The sequence below is a fragment of the Manihot esculenta genome, chromosome 4, assembly GCF_001659605.2.
Source record: "Manihot esculenta cultivar AM560-2 chromosome 4, M.esculenta_v8, whole genome shotgun sequence".
NCBI classification, from domain to species: domain Eukaryota; kingdom Viridiplantae; phylum Streptophyta; class Magnoliopsida; order Malpighiales; family Euphorbiaceae; genus Manihot; species Manihot esculenta.
The window spans coordinates 3,626,801-3,649,873 of NC_035164.2; the positions used below are offsets into that span (position 1 = coordinate 3,626,801).

At 26.2% G+C, this 23,073-nt stretch overlaps 2 protein-coding genes across 2 annotated transcripts; one reads left to right on the top strand and one right to left on the bottom strand.

The window, feature by feature from the left end:
• Positions 1-11,032: 11,032 nt before the first annotated feature.
• Positions 11,033-13,361, bottom strand: LOC110613186 (cytochrome P450 93B2). Its single transcript, XM_021754197.2, has 2 exons — positions 12,374-13,361; positions 11,033-11,780 (listed from the first exon to the last, which is right to left on the bottom strand). Exons 1-2 carry the CDS (start codon positions 13,259-13,261, stop codon positions 11,091-11,093), a joined length of 1,578 nt encoding a protein of 525 aa, XP_021609889.1. The 5' UTR covers positions 13,262-13,361; the 3' UTR covers positions 11,033-11,090.
• Positions 13,362-20,684: 7,323 nt separating this feature from the next.
• LOC122723564 lies at positions 20,685-22,334 on the top strand. The gene is made up of 6 exons (XM_043956236.1): positions 20,685-21,025; positions 21,108-21,231; positions 21,313-21,639; positions 21,746-21,853; positions 21,968-22,010; positions 22,113-22,334. Coding segments are annotated over exons 1-6 (840 nt in total). The 5' UTR covers positions 20,685-20,789; the 3' UTR covers positions 22,115-22,334.
• Positions 22,335-23,073: the final 739 nt, after the last annotated feature.

Genomic DNA, 23,073 nt, shown 5'->3' on the forward strand with positions numbered 1-23,073 from the left:
ATGTCTAATCTCAGTTTGACAGAAACTCATCTTATTCAGTCTGAATAGATCCCTTTGTTTCTTTCCTATGGCCACCACCTTCTTATTCAGAGGGTCCTGTATAATACAGTAATGATGGCATATCACAATACAATATCCATGACTATTCATCAATTGACTAATTGATACCAGATTGTATTGAAAATGAGGAATATATAGAACATCATTCAGAAGTAATTTTCCAAAGAGGTTTAGCCTTCCAGATTGGGTAACCTGTGTTGTGTTCCCATCTGGAAAGCAAACAGATATGTGCTTGTGTAGTGTTTGTAAAGTGATAAACAAACTGCTGTTTGAGCACATGTGATTAGTGGCTCCAGTGTCTAGGATCCAGCTATCATCAGTGTCCAATTGTGCATAACAAGTTTTATGGAGTTTAGAATTACCTGCAAAGTCCATGAAGTGTGACTCAGGTTCAAGGCATGTTCCAGGGGCTAGGCTCCCTTTCCCTTTGACAAGTTGAGAAACTTCTTGCTTTAGGGAGGTCAACATGGATGTCAGTTCATTTATTTTACTGGATGTATCAGTATAGTCAAGAGGGTTGTCCTCTTCAGGCCTATTTTGTTCTACAGCTGCCATAATTCTGGTGTTTCCATATCCCTTTACACCTTGTGTCCCAATTTTGTTCTTTGACTTGAACCAATCGGGGTATCCAATCAGTCTAAAAACACCCCTCCCTAGTGTGTCCATTCATATTACAGAAGGTACAATGTCCCTTCTTGTTGTCAGGCTTTCTAGGTCTGGCCTGACTTTGAGTGTAGGTTTTGTTTAGTAACACAAGGGATTCAGAGTTGTCACTCATGGCTCCCAAAATCTCCCTCTGAGACTCAAATTTCACCACCATTGAGTATGCCTTATTCACTGTTGGCAAGGGATCCATTCCCAATACTTGGTCCCTTACAGACCCAAAAGACTCGTTCAGTCCCATCAGAAACTGCATGAGTCTGTTTCTGTTGGTTATATCTGCTATAGCCCTAGAGGCTCCACATGTACAGGTAGGGAGGGTCTCCATACATCCTAACTCATCCCAAAGTCTCTTTAGCTTAGTAAAGTAGACAGCAACAGGAGCATTCTCTTGAGACATAAGAGAAATTTTTCTGTGCAATTCATATATCATAGGGCCATTGCATTCTCCAAACCTTTCACATATTTCTAACCAGAGATCTCTGGCTGAAGCAGTGTATATAAAACCATCCACCAGTTCCTTGGAGATGGAGTTAAGGATCCAGGATGTGACCATGAAGTCACATCTCTTCCACTGTTCGTAACCCTCAGATTCTTTACTAGGTGCCGAAATTGTTCCTTCGACAAACCCTAGTTTCATCTTGGCACCCAGGGCGATTTTAATCGCTCTGGTCCATGATCTGAAGTTTGATCCTATAAGAGGGCTGAGACAAGACTCATACCTGGATGATCAGAAGTTTGGAGACTCAAAGGATCTCCCATTCCTTGGGTCACGCCTTGTGGTCTTTCCGGTGCACCCGTTGCCTTCTGTTCCTTGCTACTGTTCCCTCGCTCCGTCGCCATCAGATCTCTCAGCAAGCCTCTAGATCTCACTCATACAACGATTGACGCGCCGTCGTGAGCCGAAACTAGGCTCTGATACCATGTGCGAAAGAGAGAGAGAAAAAAACTTTTGAATTCTTATTTCAGAAATGAAATGACGTTACAGAGAGATCCAGAAGCATCCTGCTTCCTTATGTACTCAGACAACTACACATGCACATCTCGTGCCAATTACAGCCCTATTACAATGGAAGGAGAAATAAAAGAAACGACACAGTTTCAAACATATGCATATACATTTAATTTAAAACGATGCAGTTTCAACAGAAGCAATGCAAGAAGAACTGAAGGCCTTAGAGCAAAATGACACATGGAGGCTCACCACACTTCCACCTGGCAAGAGAGCGATTGCCTCAAAGTGGGTATAAAAGATTAAATACAAGCCTAATGAAACTGTTGATAGATTCAAGGCTCGACTTATGGCCAAAGGGTACAATCAAGTTGAAGGTATCGACTATGTTGATAGTTTTTCTCCTGTGGCTAAGCTAGTCACTGTTAGAACTTTTTTTACTATTACAACAGGGTTTTGCTGGCCCATCCATCAAGTAGATGTAAATAATGCATTTTTACATGGTTTTATTGATGATTTATACCTGTTATCTCCTGAAGGCTACTCTAAAGCTGCTTCTGGACAAGTTTGCAAGTTGATAAGTCTCTGTATGGCTTGAAAAAGCCAACAGACAATGGAACAAGGAATTTACAGCCAATTTACTAAGTGTGCAAACCACTGTCTTTTTACCAAGGGATCTTAATCTTCCTTTATTTCTCTTCTCATATATGTAGATGATGTTCTGATTGCTAGACCTCAGGAGACAGAAATTCTTTCTGTTAAAAGGTTTTTGCATAAAATTTTCACCATCAAAGACTTGGGATATGCAAAATATTTCCTAGGCCTTGAATTAGCTAGATCTCCTTCTGGCATGTTTTCATCTGCAAAAATATATATTATACTTTCTCAAGGACACTGGCTTACAGGATGCCAACCCTACTATTACTTTGATGCCTAGGAATGCCAGATTTAACAATGAGGAGACCTGATCTCTGACCCTGAGCCTTATAGAAGACTTATAAGTAGGCTACTGTATCTTGGATTAACAAGGTTTGATATTACATTCTCCATTAACAGTTCAATCAATTTATGCAAAGTCCAAGAAAGCCTCACTGGGATGCTACAATTCAGATCTTGAAATACCTTAAAGGCTATCTTAGTAAGGATCTTTTTATCCTTGCTCAAAACTCTTTTCTTTTACAGGCATTCTGTAATGCTAACTGGGCTTTTTACCCCATTTTAAGAAAATCTGTTACAGGGTATTATGTATTTTTGGGCTTATCATTGATTTCATTGAAGTCTAAAAAGCAAAACACCATGAGCAGGTCATCTGCAGAGGCTGAATATAGGAGTATGGCATCTACAGTATGTGAGCTGCAGTGGATCTCTTATCTCCTATAAGATTTCCAGTTACCTTCTCCCTTTGCCATTCCTCTCCATTGTGACAACCAAGCTGCAATGCACATAGCCTCCAATCCTGTTTTTCATAAGAGGAAAAAACACCTTAACATTGATTGTCATGTGGTGAGAGACCAGTTGACGAAAGGCTTCATTCGCTTAATTCACGTTTCCTCTCACACTGAGCTCGCTGTTTTATTCACCAAGTCTCTGGCTTCACCACAGTTCTCTTCACTACTGTCCAAGATGGGCTTTGTGTCGTGCTCTCCACCAGCACCATCTTGAGCGGGGGGAGGGGGGATGAAGAATTAGTTAAATGGTGCACTTTGAGAAAAAGAAAAAAAGATCTTAAATTAAACGAGGCGTTTTGTGCAGTTAGAAAATCAGTTGTAAAAGGCGGAAATTTCAATTCATGTGTTCTGCGTGTTATCTTCTTCTTTTATCTTCCTTTTCTTTGTATATACACGTGAACAAATGAAACCGTTTACTTATAATTTATAGCTTAAGGACACCACCTTATTAGTTATATACTTATAATTTATAGCTTAAGGACACCACCTTTCCTTTTCTTAAATTGTACACGTGAACAAAGAAAAACATATACACGTGAACAAATTATTAATTTATATACTTAAATTGCACTTATAATTTAACAGTAATAGTTTAAAATTTATAGCATATGTTTTCGCTTTTGTAGTATAAAACAGCAGTTTATTTATAATGAATAAAAAATGCAGATAAAATTATAATTTTATTAAATATAAAATAAATTATTTATTAAAATATATTATTATATACGGTGAAAGTTAAATTTTCTTTACAATAATTTTAAATTATTGTCAAATTATTATCTTATTATTAAACTAATTTACTTTATTATTATGAGATATTAGGTTTTAGTTACATATTTTAATTATGAGAACATAAACATTAAAAAAAATATATTTAAACTAGCAATTTAATAATAGTTAGCGATTTTATTTTCTTAAATCCAATTATTCCTCATAAAAATTATACTCTACTCCTTTTATTTAATGATCCATGAACTTGCAATAAGTACTTATCATTCATGACAAACTATTGTTTAACAATTCATTTTTATTATCTATTCTTCACTCGATAGTAAGTTCTAATTAATTCGACTTTTCATTTTTTAAGATTTTTTTAAAATCATAACTAGCGACTTGTAACTGAAAAAAGAATCTGCCTTACTACAATCATGTTCGATCAATAAATTATTTTATGGTAATTAGACTAGAACTCTATAGATTATCTCATTCCTTCACAAAACAAGTGTGGGAATGAAATTTCACATTAGGCAAGTTGGTCATTAGAATAAAAGAAAATAATAATAGCATTTCTTTATTATTTTAATATAATCAACTCCGACTAAATGAATTCGATATTAATCAGTACCGAAAATGAATTTAATAATAGTAAAAAAATGTCCATTTCAAAAAAAATTATAATAATAAAAAATGAATTTTTTTTTTTTTTTTTAGTATTCTTCTTATAATGGAGTTGTGATTATCTAATCCAACTATATATGGAAGGCATAATTACTCTATTGTCGGCTGCTGCATGATCTCTCGATGGGATAGCTTAAGGACACCACCTTATTAGTTAGTTGTCTTTTTCATCTCTTTTGTAACCTTTTTAAAAAAAATAAAAAGAAAAATAGAAAAGAGAAAGAGATATACATGATGATATATAAAATAGAGTAATTTTTATTTAAATTGAATTTATATAAATTTATTTTATATTATATATAATCTATATAAATTTAGTTTCAATAAGTATTTTTTAATAATGAAGGTATGGATGATGATAGTGATTGAGTGAGAATATACATTTAATTTTAATTTAATGAGATATTTATAATTAAAAAATAATAATAATAAATATATAATATTGAAGAGAGAAATATAAAATTTGGGCAATATCTAATTCGAGACAACCGATCGAAACATGGTTGATTCATAACTTCAAATCAGTAGTTGATAAGCATTCAAATGAGCTGTATAATTAAAAATCAACTCAACAATCAGCATGATTTGATTGGAATATGACCCGTTTGGGTTTGATTTAATTACCCCATATTTCACCTTGAAATTAAACAATTAATTTTTGAAGGTTTTTACTTCAATCCACGCCATAAATTGACTCGCATTCTATTTTTTACAATAATCGGAATCAAAACTAATTTTTTAATTCTTCTAATTATTAAAAACTAATTTTAAAAATAAATTTTTGTTTCACTTGAGTTGATATAAAAATAAATTTAAAAATATAAAAGAGCTTTAATAAACTTAAACTAAACCAAAGTAAATATAGATTTTTTATCAAATAATACAATTTAAACAAACATGACTTAGTTAATCTGATCGTTATATTAATCGTTAGATCCTGTATTATATCATCCTACCATTGGTCATCAATTGATATATTAGATCGACCACTAATTCTGGTTATCAGAATATCAAGCCAGTCATATCATCTCATCCATCAGGTTGGTCACTAAGTTACTCAGGTGTCTTGTTTGGTCATATCCTTCTATACCTCGTTTGGTCTTCTGGTCATATCCTTCTACACTTCGTCTAGTCATCTTTGTCTGCCATATCGTCAAGTCTACACTTTGTTTGGTCGTTCGTCAAGTCGCCAGGTCTACATCTTATCTGATCGTCTAATCATCCATTAGATTGTCAGGTCTACACCTCATCTGTTCATTTATCAGGTTGTCAAGTCGTCAAATCTACACCTCATTTGATTTAACGTCTCGTCTTAAATTTATACTTTGACTCAAATTTACGTCTCATCTAGTCATATGAACAGTGTAATATAACTTTTACAAACGAAATTATTAAAATACTATTGCATGTTTTAACATGATAAAAGCAATCTTAATTTTCAATCATAAGAAAATAATAATACTAATATAAAATAATATTAATATTAATAACAAAAGTATATATATTATGAATCATTCTTCACAAAAATATTATATTATCTTTTACATTATTTTTAATTATATAGTTTTTAATTTAAATATACATATATAATTAACAACTAAAAGCATATCAAATGATGATTAACATGTGATATAATAATTAACTATTACAAGATAATTTACTATGTATGATAAAAAAAATATAAATTTATTTTAAAATAGAGATCTAAATCTTGAACCATACTAAACTAAATTGAACGGATAATTGTATTAAACTAAATTGAAATAATAAAAAATTATATTAAAATTATATTAAATTTTAATTCGATTTTAATTTGTAAATAAAAATTATAGGGTCACTTAACGTTAGTTCTCATTTGAGTTTAATATTTAAATTTAAGAGGAGAAGAGACAATGTAAAATAATTTATTTATATGATAAAAAAAAATAAATTTTCTCTGCAATAATTTAAACTATTTTATTATTACTATTAAAAAAATAATTTCACAATTACTTTTTTAGTTATTTAAGTTATTGTCAAAAGAGCTTTTTCTTCGTTACAATATTAGAAGATTAAGAGATTAAAGGGTTAATAAGTATATAACTGTAGGGGGTGTATTTAGTCGGTTTAATTTAAAATTTAACTAAATTAAATAAATCAAAAATTGAAAATTTGATATTTATAAAAATCAAATCAAATTGATTTTATTCAGAAATCAAATCGAATCAAACTGATCTAATTCAGTTTGATTCGATTTCGTATGAATTTTTAATAAATTTTTTATTTTTTACACTTTATTTTTAATATTTTAAATTTAATTGAAATATTTTAACTTTCATATAATCTAATTTCTCTATATTATTGAAAATAATATATAATTATCACTAATATGTTCAGTTTGATTTTTTCTGATTAAAATCAAATCAAATTAAAATATCTGATACTTTTGAAATTAAAAACCGAATCGAACCATAATAAAAAACGAATTAAATTTTTAAATTAATTCTGTTTTATCGATTTTTTTGATTTAAACCGATTACACCAACTTATGCCCACCTCTCATTAATTTGCAATTGTGTGGCTTTATGATACGAAACTATATAAAATTAAAATTTAATTTTTATAAAATAAATTAAACTAAACTTATATAATAACAAGGTTTTATTTTGTTTTGAATCCTATTTTGGACGGATGATTTCTTTCTAACTTGTATAATTGAAAATCAACTGCCTCACCTAATTTGTTCCCATAATTAGAGGTATCTTATTTATCTGAAAAATTCAGGTTGGAGTCCCATTACTTCAATCCCTTAATAAAAAATAAAAAAAATAATAAAAAAAAAAACTCAATAATCTGCAGTTTTGATATAATTACCCAAGATTTCATCTTAAAATTAAATAATTAATTTTTAAGTTTAATTAATTCCAAGTTGTAAGATGAATATTCGGTGAATTCAATTCAAAATCGAACTAAATTGAATAAATTGAAAATTAAAATTTTAGTAATTATAAAAATTGAATCAAACTTATATTAGATAGAAATCGATTTGAATCGAATCGGTCTAGTTTGATTTGATTTAATTTATTTGGTTGAGTTTTTGAATGAACTTTTTATTTTTTACATCTTATTTTTAATATTTTAAATTTTAATTAAAATATTTTAATTTTAATTATAATTTAATCTCTTTATATTATTAAAAATAATATATTATTATCGTTGATTGATTGGATTCAATTTTTTAATTTTTTTTATTAAAATTGAACCGAATCAAAATAACTGAAAATTTTAAAAATAAAAATTAAATCAAACCGAAATAAATAAAAAATCGACCTGAATTTTTAAATTAATTCAATTCAATTAATTTTTTCGATCTAAACGGAATACTACTCCTACAATCCACGTCATAAATTAACTAGAACTCTAATTTTTTACAATTAAAACCAAAATTTTAATTTTTTAGGGACATTTATATTTTAGTCCCTGAGTATTACCATTATTAACAAATCAGTCTCTGTATTTTCAGAAATCTATTAAAACGTCCTTAACTTTTCTCTCTGTCAATGAAATAGTCATTCTGTCATCTTTTCCGTTAAAAATAGATGAAGAATGAGAGAAAAAAAAAATTTAAAATCCAATTTTGCCCTAAAATAAAACCCCTTATTTAGCCCTTGGATATTGTTATTATTAACAAGTCAGTCCCCACATTTTCAAAAATCTATTAAAACATTCTTATCTTTTCTAATATCTATTAAAACGTCCTCATCGTTTCTTTCCGTCAACGAAATAGTCCCTCCTCCTCTTTAAAAAAGAAGAAGATGATGATGAAGGAGAAGAAGAAGAAAAAGAAGAAAAAAGAAAAAGAAAAAGAAGAAGAAAGAGAAGAAGAAGATGATGATGATGAAGAAAAAGAACAAGAAGAAGAAGAATGAAAAGAAAAAATGAAGAAGAATCAAAGAAGAACCCAAAAAGAAGAAGAAGATGAGAAAGAATCAATGAAAAAGAAGAATAAGGAGGAGGAGGAAAAGAAGGGGGGCAATTTGGTTTTTTGCTATATTTTTAATGACAGAAATAAACGGAATGACTATTTCGTTGACGGAGAGAAAAGTTAAGGACGTTTTAATAGATTTCTGAAAATATATGGATTGACTTGTTAATAATGGCAACATCCAAAGACTAAATTATAAATCTCTATTTTTTTATTATCAAAAGTTAAATTTATAAATAAATTTTGATTTAAGATGAAGGAATATCCCACTCCAATATTTTTCTCCTATTATTAATTAAGAATTGTAGTTCTTTCTTAATGTAATTTTCTTTAAAAAAATTAATTTTAAATAATTTATATATGATTTTAGTTAGACCTTGATTTTATTACCATCATAATTTTGGTTTAATATAAGTTCAAATCTCAACTTTTAAAAATAAAATTACTAAAATACCTTTTTGCTTCTTTTAACATAATAAAAGCAATCTTAATTTTCAATCATAAGAAAATAATAAAAATAATAATACTAATGTTAAATTAATATTAAAATAATAATTATATTATCTTTTACAATTATATAGTTTTTAACTAAAATATACAAATATAATTAATAACTAAAAGACATAATCGTCTCTCTATTTGAAATGATATTACTCTTTTCATTAATACAATCGATAATTTTATTTTAAAAAAATATTATGTAATAATTACGTATTAGAAGATAATTTCTTTAAAAAACAATATTATAAGATAATTTAATACGTATATAAATAAAATTATTTTAAAAGTAGAAGGATAAAAGATAATATTAAATTACGTTTGGAATTGCTCCATACCTTTTATTTTAAAATTTTCTTCTTATTATTATTTTTTCCCACCAACCCAAACAGAATGTTAGTGTTGTGTTTGATTAAGGTTCATCCAAAAATAGAGGGTCCTGGATATGCCACCCACTTCATTGTCTCTTTAACCTAAATGCATCATTTGATGGCTATGTCCAATATTGTCAGACACAAAAAATAATATTTATATATATATATATAAATTAATTATAATTGACTAATTTCTAACTTTGAATACTAATTATAATTGAATAATTTCTAACTTTGAATATGCTTAATGAATTTATCTTGCTCTTTCCACCCACAAAGATATAGACTTTTATCTATTTTAAATTATAGTTATGTGTTTTTTAAATAATAATTTATTGAATATATATTAAAAAATTAAATTTGTTAATTTTAAAAATAAATTAATAATTAATAGAATATTTTTAAACGAGAGTTTTATGTATTAAAGCTTTAAAATTTCAAATAAATTTATTTAATTTGATTTAATTCGGTAGATAAAAATTAATTATTTTAAATTCAGCAGAAATTAACCCTAAAAATTATTTATACTAGGACTAAAATATGATGATGAAGGAACTAGGAAGTGTCTTTTGGATTGGATGTTAAATGAATGAGATCAAACGTAGATAATGATGTTGAAGCATCGGGAAGGAGGATAAAATGGAGAAAGAATAAGAGAAGAGAGGAGAGGAGAGTCGGAATCGTTGCAGAAGGATAGGAGAGAAAGGGGATTTAAAAATCTACATGAAAATTGGGATTTAATAAAAAGAAATATATCTCTTTCATAGTTTAACCCTAAAACTTTAAAACTTTAAAGAAAATCTATAATTTAATTTTTAAATATTATTATTATTAACAAATCAGTTTCTACATTTTTAAAAATCGATTGAAATGTTCTTATTTTTTTCTCTTTAATAATAAAATAGTCGTTCCATCTATTTCTGCCGTTAAAAATATAATAAAAAACTAAATTACTCTCCTTCTGTTTTCTCTAATTTTTTCTTCAATTCTTCCTCCTCCTTTTCTTCTTTAATTCTTTTTTTTTTCTTTTTCTTTGCTTCTTCTTTAAGGAAGATGAAGAGGCGATTCTTTTTCTTCATCGTCATCATCTTTTTCTTTTTTTTCATTATCATTATTTTCTTCTTCTTTGAAGAGGAGGACGATAGACTATTTGATAGACGAAAAGAAACAATAAAAAAGTTTTAATAGATATAAGAAAAGATAAGAACATTTTAATAAATTTCTAAAAATATAGGAACTGACTTGTTAATAATAGCAATATTCAGAAACTAAATAAAGAGTTTTATTTGAGGGCAAAATTAAATTTTAAAAATTTTCTCCCATCTTTTATTTATTTTTAATGAAAAAAAGGACGAAAAACTATTTCGTTGACGAACAGAAAAGATAAAAACGTTTTAATAGGTTTCTAAAAATGTAGAGACTGATTTATTAATAATGGCATACCCAGAAACTAAATAATAAATCTCTAAAACTTAAAAATTAAAGATAAATTTCACCAATATTTTTCAGCTTGTCATTCTATATATAATTTGATAGAAACAATCTTAATAATCCAAACGGAAAATATGAATCTTTCTAAGTACAGTTATTTTTTTATTAAAAAAATACACTCAAAGCACTTAATAAAATGGATCCATATGCATATATAATAATTTTATTATAACTATTAACCCTAATATAATCAAACAATTAAAAGCCTGTTATTTGCAGTATAATTTTCCCACAGATATCTCCCATTAATTGCCACAAACTGGATCAAGAACATCTGAAGGTAGACGAGGGACAGGAGTACAAACAAGCTCATGGATTCTTGGAGCAGTCAATCCAGGACGTTCAGTCATATCAAGAAGAAGATGATCATCATCACCGTTAATCTGTCCTTCAGGTTGATTAACCACCTTCCAATCAAAGCACTGAATCATAGCTGCAAGTGTCGTAGGCAAAGCTTGCATGGCTAAAGAAATTCCAGGACAGCTCCTCCTCCCAGCCCCAAAAGGCAACAACTGAAAATGTTGGCCTCTAATGTCTATAGAGCTTGTCACATCATCGTCTTCGTTACAGGATTGCAAGAATCTTTCAGGCTGAAACTGTGAAGGATTTCTCCAGTACTTGGGATCTCTTCCAATAGACCACATGTTTACAAATAGCAACGTATTTGCAGGAATTGTGTACCCATTGATCTTGCAATCTTGAATTGATTTTCTGGCAATCATAGGGATTGGTGGGTGTAGTCGAAACGTTTCTTTTAAAATAGCTTGGATGTATGGAAGATTGGAGTTGTCTGATTCCTGAATAATCCTGCCATTTCCCACAACACTGTTAATTTCTTCACGAGCTTTCTCGAGAATTCTCGGCTGGTTGATCAGTTCTGCGAGTGCCCATTCAATTGTAATTGCTGTTGTATCAGTTGCTGCAGTGAAGAAATCCTGAAAAATAAATTTTGTTTAGTTTTTATCCAACATACCATTCCCTCGTATTAGTTCAATAATAAAAAAAAATTAAATTATTCCAATAAATGTTAAAAATAAATTTTACTTTTTAATACATATTACATAGGTATATTAGAATTTGACCCAAAAAAAATAGACAAATTAGAAAATTAATAAAATAAAATATTACTTATAAAAGAAATCATTACATATAATGATGTCAAATTCTCTACTATTATTATTATTGATAAATATTTTATGCATTTAAAAGATTAATTTTTAAAGTAATTTCTATAAATAATTTTTCATAGTGATATGCTAAATAACTTATAAAATTGAGATATATTATATAATAAAAAAATTGAGATATATTATATAATAAATTATATATAAAAAAATTGTTTACAGTATATATATTTTGTTGTAAATAACAAAATTTAATTTAAAAAATAAATTTAACACTACAAAATTTGCATTCTACTGCTAAAAATTTTTTAGGGTTAAATATAATTATTCAAAATATTAAAATATATAAATTTGATATAAATATCTTTAAATATTATTCATTTAATATGATTTCATTTACTTACCAAAAACAAAGCCTTAATATGATTTCTGGTTAACTTTATCTCAGCATTCTCATCCTCCATAACATCAAGCATTATATCAAGAAAATCTCTGGCCTCATGCACAACTCCATTGCTTCTGTTCTTCTTCCTCAGTTCTTCTCGGCTGGTGATGAGCTTCTCGAGCAGCCCATCGTACTTGAAATATATATCTTCGACTCTCTTTCGAACACCCTGAAAATCTATGTTCTTGCAAAACCATATAACATCAGAAATATTAAATTCTCCAAAAATCTGTGTTACCTCTCGCACAACTGTTATTACTGTCTCAGCTTCACCATCACTACTTGAAGATCTCATACTCAACATCATTTGAGAGATTATGTTATTGGATAGTTTTATAAGCTCTTGAGTGATATTAACACTCTCACCAGCTTTTGATTTGCTGTAGAAAACTCCAAGAAAACGGTGAAGTTCTTGTTTTCTGATGGGGAGAAATTGGTTAATCATTCGGTTTCCTAAGAGCTCAAAAGTGCTGATCTTTTTGATGAATTTCCAGTAAGGTCCATAGGAAGCGAAGGCGAAAGAGGAGTTGTAGGTGAGGCGATCGATTGCGATAGAGTGCTTGCGAGAAGAGAATGTGAATTCATGTGTTTTGAGGAGTTGTTTGGCGAGTTCTGGGGTGGAAGCTACGACGGCTGACACAGAACCAAGCCTGAGATAAATAAGAGGGCCATAACGAGAAGAGATGTCTCGAAAGGAATGGTGGATTAAGGGTCCGAGAAGATGAAGGTGACCTATTATCGGCAAAGCCATAGGGCTTGGAGGAAGCTGGCGGCGGCGGTGCCTTTGTTTTCTTGCGAAGAAAACTAAAAACAATAGAATGGCGAACAAGGAGAGCTCTGCGACCATTTTTGCTAATGTCTACGAGCTCGAGCTCTGTGCTTTGGAATAGATATAAAGAGGGAGAGAGAGACTCAAAATCGTATGGCAGAAATCTAACGAAAATAAATAGACTTTCTTTTCATACCTAAAATGGAAGCAAGGCGGACTTATAAAATTTTTTTCATTAAAAAATTGCATTGAGTATTCTCTTAAAATTTTAATTAAATTAAAAAAAATTAATTTAACTCGAGCGAATTTAATTCTATTTGATTTAATTTAATTGGATCGGTTCAACTTCTCCATACACTTTTTATTTATTGAAATATTTCAATTTTAATTATATCTTTTTATATTATCAAAATAATATAATAGTGATAATTGTTGGTTGGGTTGAGTTTTATTAAATTTTTTTAATTAAAATTAAATTAAATTAAAATAATTAAATCAAATTAAATCGAAAATGAATTAAATAAAATTATTAAATAATTATAAATAAAAAATAAATTATAAAAAACTACCAAATATTTTTTAAATAATATTATTAATCAAACAAAATTACCTAAAATTTTAATAAATTTATTTCAATCACATAAACACTCAAATATTTTTTTATGAATCGAAAATAAAACTTATCTCACGAATATAAATTATTTTTCTCACTCCCTACTACTCCGCTTGTTTCAGATTTTTTATAAAAAATATTTTTTAAATATAAATTATTTTTAAATTTCTATTTAATTAAAAAATTTATTTTTTTAGAAAAATTTCGTTAACTAAAAATTTCTATTTAATAAATTTATATATAAAAATTTTAATTTTAATAAAATCCTTTAAATATAAAAAATAATTTTTTATTTTGAAAAAAGAAAATCATTTTTTAAAATAGTTTAATTTTTTCTTTAATAAAAAAATATTTCATTAACTAAAATTTTTAAGTTTTTTAAATATTAAAAATATAAAAAAATATTTCAGTAAAATAAATGGATTCTAAAATAATAATAAAATATTTTAACTGGAGCTAATTTTCATAATTTTCTCTCAAATTTCGAACTCACTCTCTCTATTTTTTTTTTTTTTTTGGGTTATAAATTACAAATGCTAGAGCCAACTAATAGGTTTAAGGGCAAAATAGCCGACCTTCTAGGTAGCATTTCAGTAGCTTTTAACAACTTAATTAAATAATCTAATGTGGCCCAACTCATATCTTTAGGTACAACCGCTTATTTTTACCAATTAACTCTTCATTTGTTGATAAAATTAAAAATAATTCTTTATTGTTTAATTTTAATTTAAAATATTAAAGTATTAACAAATTTATATACAATAATATTAATAAAATTATTAAAGTACAGAAAATATTTTTTTATTTTAAAAAATAAAATCTTTTAAAATAATTTAATTTTTCACTAGAAAAAATTTTCATGGACCAATAGCATTCAAAAAGTCAAAATTATTTAAATATTTAATAGTTATTAACACTCCAAAATGAAAATCTAATCATAGTTTCCACACAAACCGCTAAAAAACAAGTTTTGTGGTTAACACTCCATTTATTTGGTAAAAATATTTTTTGCAAAATATTTTTTACATTTTTAGCATTTAAAATATTTAAAAAAATTTGGTCAATAAAAAATATTTTTTTAATTAAATAAAAAATAAATTATTTTAAATAAAATAAAAATCATTTTTAAAAAAATAACTTTCTCTTCATAAGAAAAAAAATCTATATTTTGTATTTTGACATTTTAATTAAAGTTTTTATTTATAAATTTTTTAATAAATTATATTTCTAAAACTAAAATTAAATAATGAAAAATAATTTGTCTTACAGAAAACATTTTTGTCAGAAAATATTTTTCACAAAAAATATTTTTAAATATAAATTATTTTTTGTAATAAATAAAGGCTAAAATTATGATTTAAAATCAATTTTTATATATGTTTGTGAAAAATTTATTAATTGTATTTATTTAATACTAATTTCAAATATTATTTAAATGCATTTAATATTATATTCAAAGATTAGTATATTGCATAAAAAATATTTTTTATTTTTATTAACATAAAATATAATTATATTTGATAAGTATATTTGATGTGACTTATAATTCTAGCTAGATTTTTGTGGCTTTATTGATCAATCTATATATATAGAATTACTATTGGAATGGTTATTCGTCGATACAGGTTTAGCTTACGATATATTTGAAAGTTCTTATTTAAATAATTTAATAAAAATTTTTTATTAATAATTGATTGTTTTGATCCTTTAAAACAACTCGATAACTATAATAAATTTTTTTAAGAGGTCCAATGACTATAGATCGAATCTATTCAATTTTTACAATATGATAATTGATTATTTACAAACTAGTCGCATCTATAGTAAAGATTATTTTCATAAAAAGCGGAATTGATCGTGTATTTAAAAATATTTGATTTAATCAAAGTTAATAATGATTAGATATTAACTCATCCAGTGGAATATTTTGTTGAAGGTATTTCTTATGTCCATATCATATTATAGTAAAATATTTATTGCTATAGGATAAATGTCAATTTATGAAATGGTTAAAACTCAACATCTGAATTAAGATGTCCAACCATATCAATATTAATAATTATACTTGATAGAAAATCTATTGTTGTCATTAATTTAGCAATGAAAAATTCATTTTTGAAAGTCAATTTTTTTGAAGTAGCTAAAGTTAATGATTAATTTCTAATTTCAACAACTCCCTCAACTTTAGCCGCATTTTTTAAAATAACCGAAAAATAAGTCATATATATTAATACGTTATTCAAATGCATTTATTATCAGATTAAATTTGTGAACGCAAGAAATATCACTTTATCTCTTAATAAACTTATATGAAATATGTGATAAATATTATATTATAAATAATATATTAAATAAATCTTAATTTAATAAAAAAAAGTAATTGAAAACCACAAGTATCAGAATTTAAATTTATTATGAAGACAAAAATAATATTTTTGATATTGACATACATGTTCTACCTTGATAATGGTCTTTTAAAAAAAATTAAAAATAATTATTTTGTAAGTGCATAAATTGATTGATAATGATAAAGAAATCCACAACAACCATGTATTATGAACTGCCATTTTGACTTTTTTTTTTCTCTACCAAAACCTCAATTAATTTTGTGGTGGTTTATATCTTTATTATTAATTAATTGATATGACAAAAAAAAATTAATAAGTATGAAAAATTAATTCATAAAATTATTTTTATGAAATTATGAAATAAAAAATAATAATGACATTTATTATTTGTTAAGCATGACGTTATATATTGATAATACTATATAGTGAAACCACTGCTAGCTTTATTAGGAGTGATTATTGGGTGTGCAAATAGGCGATTCAATTTCGCGTCCAATTAAATTAAAATATTTAATTTTTATAAATAATAATAATTTAATTAGGTTATAACTTTTAAAATAAGTTGATTTATTTGTTTATAATATTTTTTTTATTTTACAAGTATAATTTATAAGTTAAAAAAATAAATTGGGAATTAACTTTCATTTTACTGTTTATAAAAGTGCTTGGTAATCAGTTTAAGTGCTTTTTTTTAAAAAAAAAAAAAACATATTATCGTTTAAAATAAAAAATTAAAAAAAATTATTTTGTTATTTTAATATTCTATAATTAAATTATGTTAATAATAATTTTAAATATTTGTTAAATAGTATTTTAAAATATTAATTTTCTCAATAACACCTCCCATAATCATGTCAAGTAGTTTTGAGTAAATTATTATATTATTTGATATAACGCAATAATTATCTAAAATAAATTATGAGTGGTTATCCTAAAATATAGTCGCGGACATGCGATCATAAAAATCTCTCCCATAAATAAAAAAATCCGGATATCGAGACACTTGATGTATTTTCAATACTCGTCCTCTCCTCTATAAAAAGTTATGTTAGCGGATACAATTCAATAAATTCCATTACACCTACAATTATACTATCCTCTATCTACTAATCAGGATAAGTTAGAATTTTTAAAAAATATGATAAGTTAATTTCAACTTTTTACCGTATAAAAGTTAACAATCGCAGATATTAAAGTATGCATTATTACAAAATCAATTTCGAATTCTAAACATTTTCATATCGCTTATTATATTAGTTACTGATTTAAGTCTCGAAATAGTTGCTCATAAACACCAACCACCTCATCTTTTTACATGTCGACCAATCACCGCTTAATTTTATTTTCAGCTATATTATTATTTTATGTAATTTTAAAATTTCACCCTATATTTTATTTAATATTTTTTTAATAATATATAAATATTTATAAATTAATTATTACCATACATATTAATTACTTATCAACCACTTATAAATATTTAAAATTTTAAATAATAACTTATAAGCATACAGTAGTTATAAGTTAATTTTCATAAATTAGGTTAAATACCATTTTATTTTTAAGTTAAAATAAAAAATAATTTCTAATTTTTTCTTAATTCAAATAAGTTCTATAATTTTTTAAAAATCATTTTGAACTTTTTATAACAAAAAACTTTTGTCTTTTTTAACATTTATCAAATGGAGGTAATTAATTTTTATTATACTAAAATTTTTCTATAACCGAAATAAATTAGTTATTTACATTGTTATAAAATAAATGACTACCATAAAAAATTTAAAAAAATATATATTAAAGAGAGTTTCTGAAATCTTATTATAATATTTATATATTCTAATATTTCCTTATTTTCGGTATTATCCATATTTAAAATTATCTGCTGTATAATATTCATAAAAATTATATAAAAAATAAATTATGAATTCACAAATAAATATAAATAATGTGAATAATACGTTAAATAAAAATTAAATTTTCTATGTGGGAATGAAGCATAACATTCCAAATTTATTTAAATATATTTATTATGGATAATAATTTTATTATTTATATTAATAAAAAATTTAAATTTTAAAATAAATATGAATAATAAAAGATTAAATTTTAAAGATAAATATCAGATAATTTTAACTAGAATTATTAAATATTAAAATGTGTTATTATTTGAATATTATATAATTATAAAAATGAGATTAAAAAAACAACTGATAATAAATTTAACTTGATTAGTAGATTTTATATTAAAATATAAAACAATTTATAAAACTTCAAATATTAGAAAATTTTGAATGGATTTAAATTTGATCAATAGTAATATTAAAATATTAGACCATTTAGATAAATATATTTAAATATTAAAATAATATTTATTAACGTTAATATTAAAATAAATTAATTGAAATAATATAATTATGTTAAAAGAAAAGCAAACGATATGGTTTATTTTTTACATAAATATAATAAAATTTAATATTTAATTAATTTAAACATTATTTTTAACAATAATTTTAATTTGCACCAAAATTTTTATTACAATTTTTAATTTAAAAAATAGTAATTTCACGATCATAATTCTATTAATATTATTAACTCATAAAATTCAAATGTTAAAATTTTTTTCTATTATTGAATCAATTTAACTTAATTATATTAATATTTTGTTATTTCTATTAATACTACAATATATTTTTTATATAAAAATAATTAATAATGCTGTATTATATTAATAAATAAATAATTTTATTAGTTATTAAAATAAATATATTATAATATATTATATAATTAAATTATAAATATAACAGGTGACAATAGAGTGTGTAATGCACATTTGAAAAAAAAAAAGAGTATATATAAAAATAAGAGGAAAGTAGGAATAATAATATTGACAAAGCTATCCCTTATAATTTAATTATTAAATTATTAACTAATCTAATTTAACAAGTAAACATATAAAATAATATTTGTAATTTACCCCTTATAGAATTTTATATCCATTACAATTTACTGCAAATAGGATTATAAATTTTAGATTTATACAATTACTGAAGTTAATTTAAACATTATTATTATTATTATTATTATTATTATTATTATTATTATTATTATTATTATTATTATCATTATCGGGAGACTTTTAAATGAACTATTAGTGTAATTATAACTGATGTTGCATAAATCAGATGGATTACGTGATCAGAGTAAAACTGTATTGTGATTGGTTAAAATTTGTAAAGAAAAAAACGTGAAGTGGTGTTGAGTGCTCACGATAGTTATTTCGAAACTGAAGTTAGTATCCACTACAAAAAAACTGACTATCAGCGACGGATTTAGTGACGGAAAACACTTCCGTCGGAAAAAATAAAATTAGCGACGGATTTAGCGACGGATCAGCGACGAATAATATATATTTATATTTCTGACGGATTAGTGACAGATTAGCGACGGATTTTTAAAATATTAGCGACGGAATTTATTCCGTCGCTAATCCGTCAGAAAAAACGCAAATATAAAAGAAAAAAACCCTAATAATTTCCTTATATCTCTTTTGATTTTAGCAGCCCCTCTTTCACTCCTCTGCTCTTTTCTCCTCTCTCCGACACCTTTCTCTTTGCCGCAATCGCCGCCGCCGCTGCTGGACGCTCGCCGCTCGCCGCTGCCAGGTACTTACTTCAATCTGCTGCTGCCGCAGCAGCTGGCTGCCGCAGCAGCTGGCTGCCGCAGCAGCTGGCTGCCGCAGAAAGCTTAAATTTAATTTTTTAATTTATTTTATTTTAATATATTAAATTAAAACTTATTACTAAATTGATTTGCTTTAATTTTTATAATTAGAAGTTGAAAAAACTATATGTATTGGAAATTTTATTTCTTTGATTCAAAATCTTATTTTTATAAAATTATATTATGAAATTTTAAAATAATTATAAAAAATATTAAAACAATTAGTATATAATTGTGATAAATATAGGATAAAATAGTTTAAGGTAACATGTTAAATACTCAAAAAAATAAAAAAAATAACCATGAAATTTTATAGATAAATATACAGTAATTTAATAATTAATTTTTCAGATAATTAGTAAATTATTTAATTAATTATTATTTATAATTTAATTGGAAATTTTAAATAATAATGTCTTAATCAAATATATAAAATAAAGTCTTAATCAAATACATAAAATACTTAAAGTCTTAATCAAATAGATAAAATAAATAGTAATGGTCCTTTTCTAAAATAATATTTTAAATTTTCTAAAAAATACTAAATCAACACAATAATATAGCTTAATTTAAAAAATACTATAATCATGAAAAAAACTTAATAGGTCTTTAAAAGAAAAGGTATTGTTTGTTTTACATATTCCTTTTCTAATGTTTTTTTTAATTATTGTAAACATTTGTATGAAAAATTATTCAATTTTTTTTATAACTCATTTTCATAACTTTTGATATGTATAGTTTGGCTTTGTCGGTGTACTTTACATGCCTTTATTCAACTCTACTTTGATATGTATTGTTAAATTGATTAGTGTGTTTGATTTCTTAAATTAGTATATAATTAGAGTTGAATTTGTATATTGATTAAGGTTTTATATATTGTTTGTCTTTATTGTTAATTGAAACTAATGGACAATTATTTTTTTAGATGCCTCGAAGAGCAGTATCATCTAGAGGTAGAGGACATAGCCAGCAACTCTCAATGAATGAAACAGATGAGGCAGTACAGGTGCAGGAGGAAACACTGGAGCACACTCCACAAGCATTAGGGGGGCAAACAAACGCATCCTCATCATCATCAGTTCGAACTAGAGGTCCGAACTTGGGACATCCTATCCCATCAAACCCTTCTGATCGACAATTGATTAGATTGAAAGGAAATGTGTAAGTCATATACAACTTTTTGCTATTGATTTAATATGTATTATTACTTACAACTACTCATTATATATAAAAAATATTGCAGTTTTTTAGATTCCACAGTTACTAGATCAATCACTAATGACATTAAGATGCGCTACACTGCTCCATGGAAAACTTGGTCAGAAATACCTTTAAAGATAAAAGACGAGCTCTTCGGACTTTTTCGGGTAAATACAACTTATATTCTAAAATTTATAATATGCATTTTAAGTTTTTTAAATTTACATAACACTGATTGTTATTTGTAGAGTCGATATACATGGGATGAGAGTGAAGAAGGTATGGTTCGAATTGCTTGGGAAAAGGTAGGTAAGGAAAGATTGCGAGACATTCTTAATAGAGTTAGGAGCGAATTGTTGCGCAAGCACAAGAAGACAGATGTTGCTTATCTATACAATTTAGGACCAGATTGGATGGAGGCAGAGATATGGAATGAACTTGTTGCTTATTGGAGTACACCAGAGTGGAGAAAGAAATCAGAAGCTGGTAAAGCAAATAGAAACGTAGAAAAAGATGGGACTATTACGAAACACTCTGGTGGTTCAATAAAATTGGAGGTTCATGAGAATAGATTGGTATAACTCTTTTATTTTTTACTTTTATTTATACAATTCTATTTTTATATAGATGGCTAGAAATTATTCGTGCATCTTGTGTTGTGTGACTATTTCTTTTTTGTAGGCAAAGAAGTTGGGTAGACAACCAACTCAACTTGAACTATTTCGTGCAACTCACACAAAAAAGGGGAGTCAAGGTGTTTACATTGATGGAAAATCACGACGAGTTGATGTAAGTTACTTTTTGCTTATTTAATGTTATCACATTATTTTTTTAATTGTTATGTTATCATTAGTTGTGTATGATTCATGAAATGTTTATTATATTTTCTTTTTTTTTACTTAGGGAGCTTATTTGAGTGCAATTGCTGAAAATGTGAATGACAATTGTGAGAGTCCGTCTGCTTTTGATTTGAATAAGTGGATTGAAATTTCTGAAAGTAGCAAAGGAAGAGTTTATGGTTTTGGATCCTCTGATATTGCAAAATCAGGAACTCCAACTACATCTTTCTCATGCACATCAGCTCATCCTGGAGGACCTTCTCAAACTATGTTTTCTTTAGAGGAGGTTGAACAAATATTAGAGCAAAACCGAATCAAAATGAAACAAGACATGGAGCAAATGCAAGAGCAAATGCAAGAGCAAATGCGAGTGCAGATAGAAAAACAGATAAAAGATCAGATGAAATCATTGAAGAACAAAAATATATCTTCACCGCATAACACAACTGCAGATTCAGATGGTTCAACAAATTCATAGATTAGTTTTAAATTTTATAAATATTGTTAAGTATTATGGATTTCTTTTTAATTTTATGAACATTGTAAAGTATTATGAATTTATTTTAAATTTTATGAATATTGTTAAATATTATAGATTTATTTTAAATTTTATGAATATTGTTAAGTATTATGAAATATTTGATTTATATTCAATGTGATTCTTAATTATAAATTATTTAATTATACAGGAAATATCTAAATAAATGCAAGAATTTTTTTTTATGATCGAATTTTAACGGACTAGCGACGGATTCAAAAGAATATTTATTAAAATGTTTTAAAATTTCCGACGGAAAATTTTTGTCGCTAATGATTTCTGACAGATTAGCGACGGATTATTATAGGATGAATTTAGATATTCCGACGGATTTAGCGACGAAAAATCTCGTCGCTAAAACTTTCCGACGGAATTATCCGTCGGAGAATCCGTCGCAAATTTTTCCGACGGAGTTAAGATCCGTCGGAAATCCGTCGCTAATATTTCCGACGGACGCCCAATCCGTCGGAAAAAATTAGCGACATGACTTTAAGCGACGGACTTGAGTCCGTCGCAAATCCGTCGCTGAAAGTTTCAGCGACGGATTTTTTACTTTCAGCGACGGAAAAATCCGTCACTGATACCCTGTTTTTTTGTAGTGATCGACGAATATAAAGAATATAAGAAATTTC

What these genes read in the sequence shown, in the direction of transcription:
- LOC110613186 (XM_021754197.2), bottom strand. Translation starts at nt 13,261, where the DNA reads ATGGTCGCAGAGCTCTCCTTGTTCGCCATTCTATTGTTTTTAGTTTTC. An exon ending in ATATTAAGGCTTTGTTTTTG is followed by an intron (nt 11,781 to 12,373) that starts GTAAGTAAATGA and finishes TTTATTTTTCAG; the next exon opens with GATTTCTTCACTGCAGCAAC.
- LOC122723564 (XM_043956236.1), top strand. Translation starts at nt 20,790, where the DNA reads ATGCCTCGAAGAGCAGTATCATCTAGAGGTAGAGGACATAGCCAGCAA. An exon ending in ATTAGATTGAAAGGAAATGT is followed by an intron (nt 21,026 to 21,107) that starts GTAAGTCATATA and finishes AAAATATTGCAG; the next exon opens with TTTTTTAGATTCCACAGTTA. An exon ending in AGGTTCATGAGAATAGATTG is followed by an intron (nt 21,640 to 21,745) that starts GTATAACTCTTT and finishes TCTTTTTTGTAG; the next exon opens with GCAAAGAAGTTGGGTAGACA.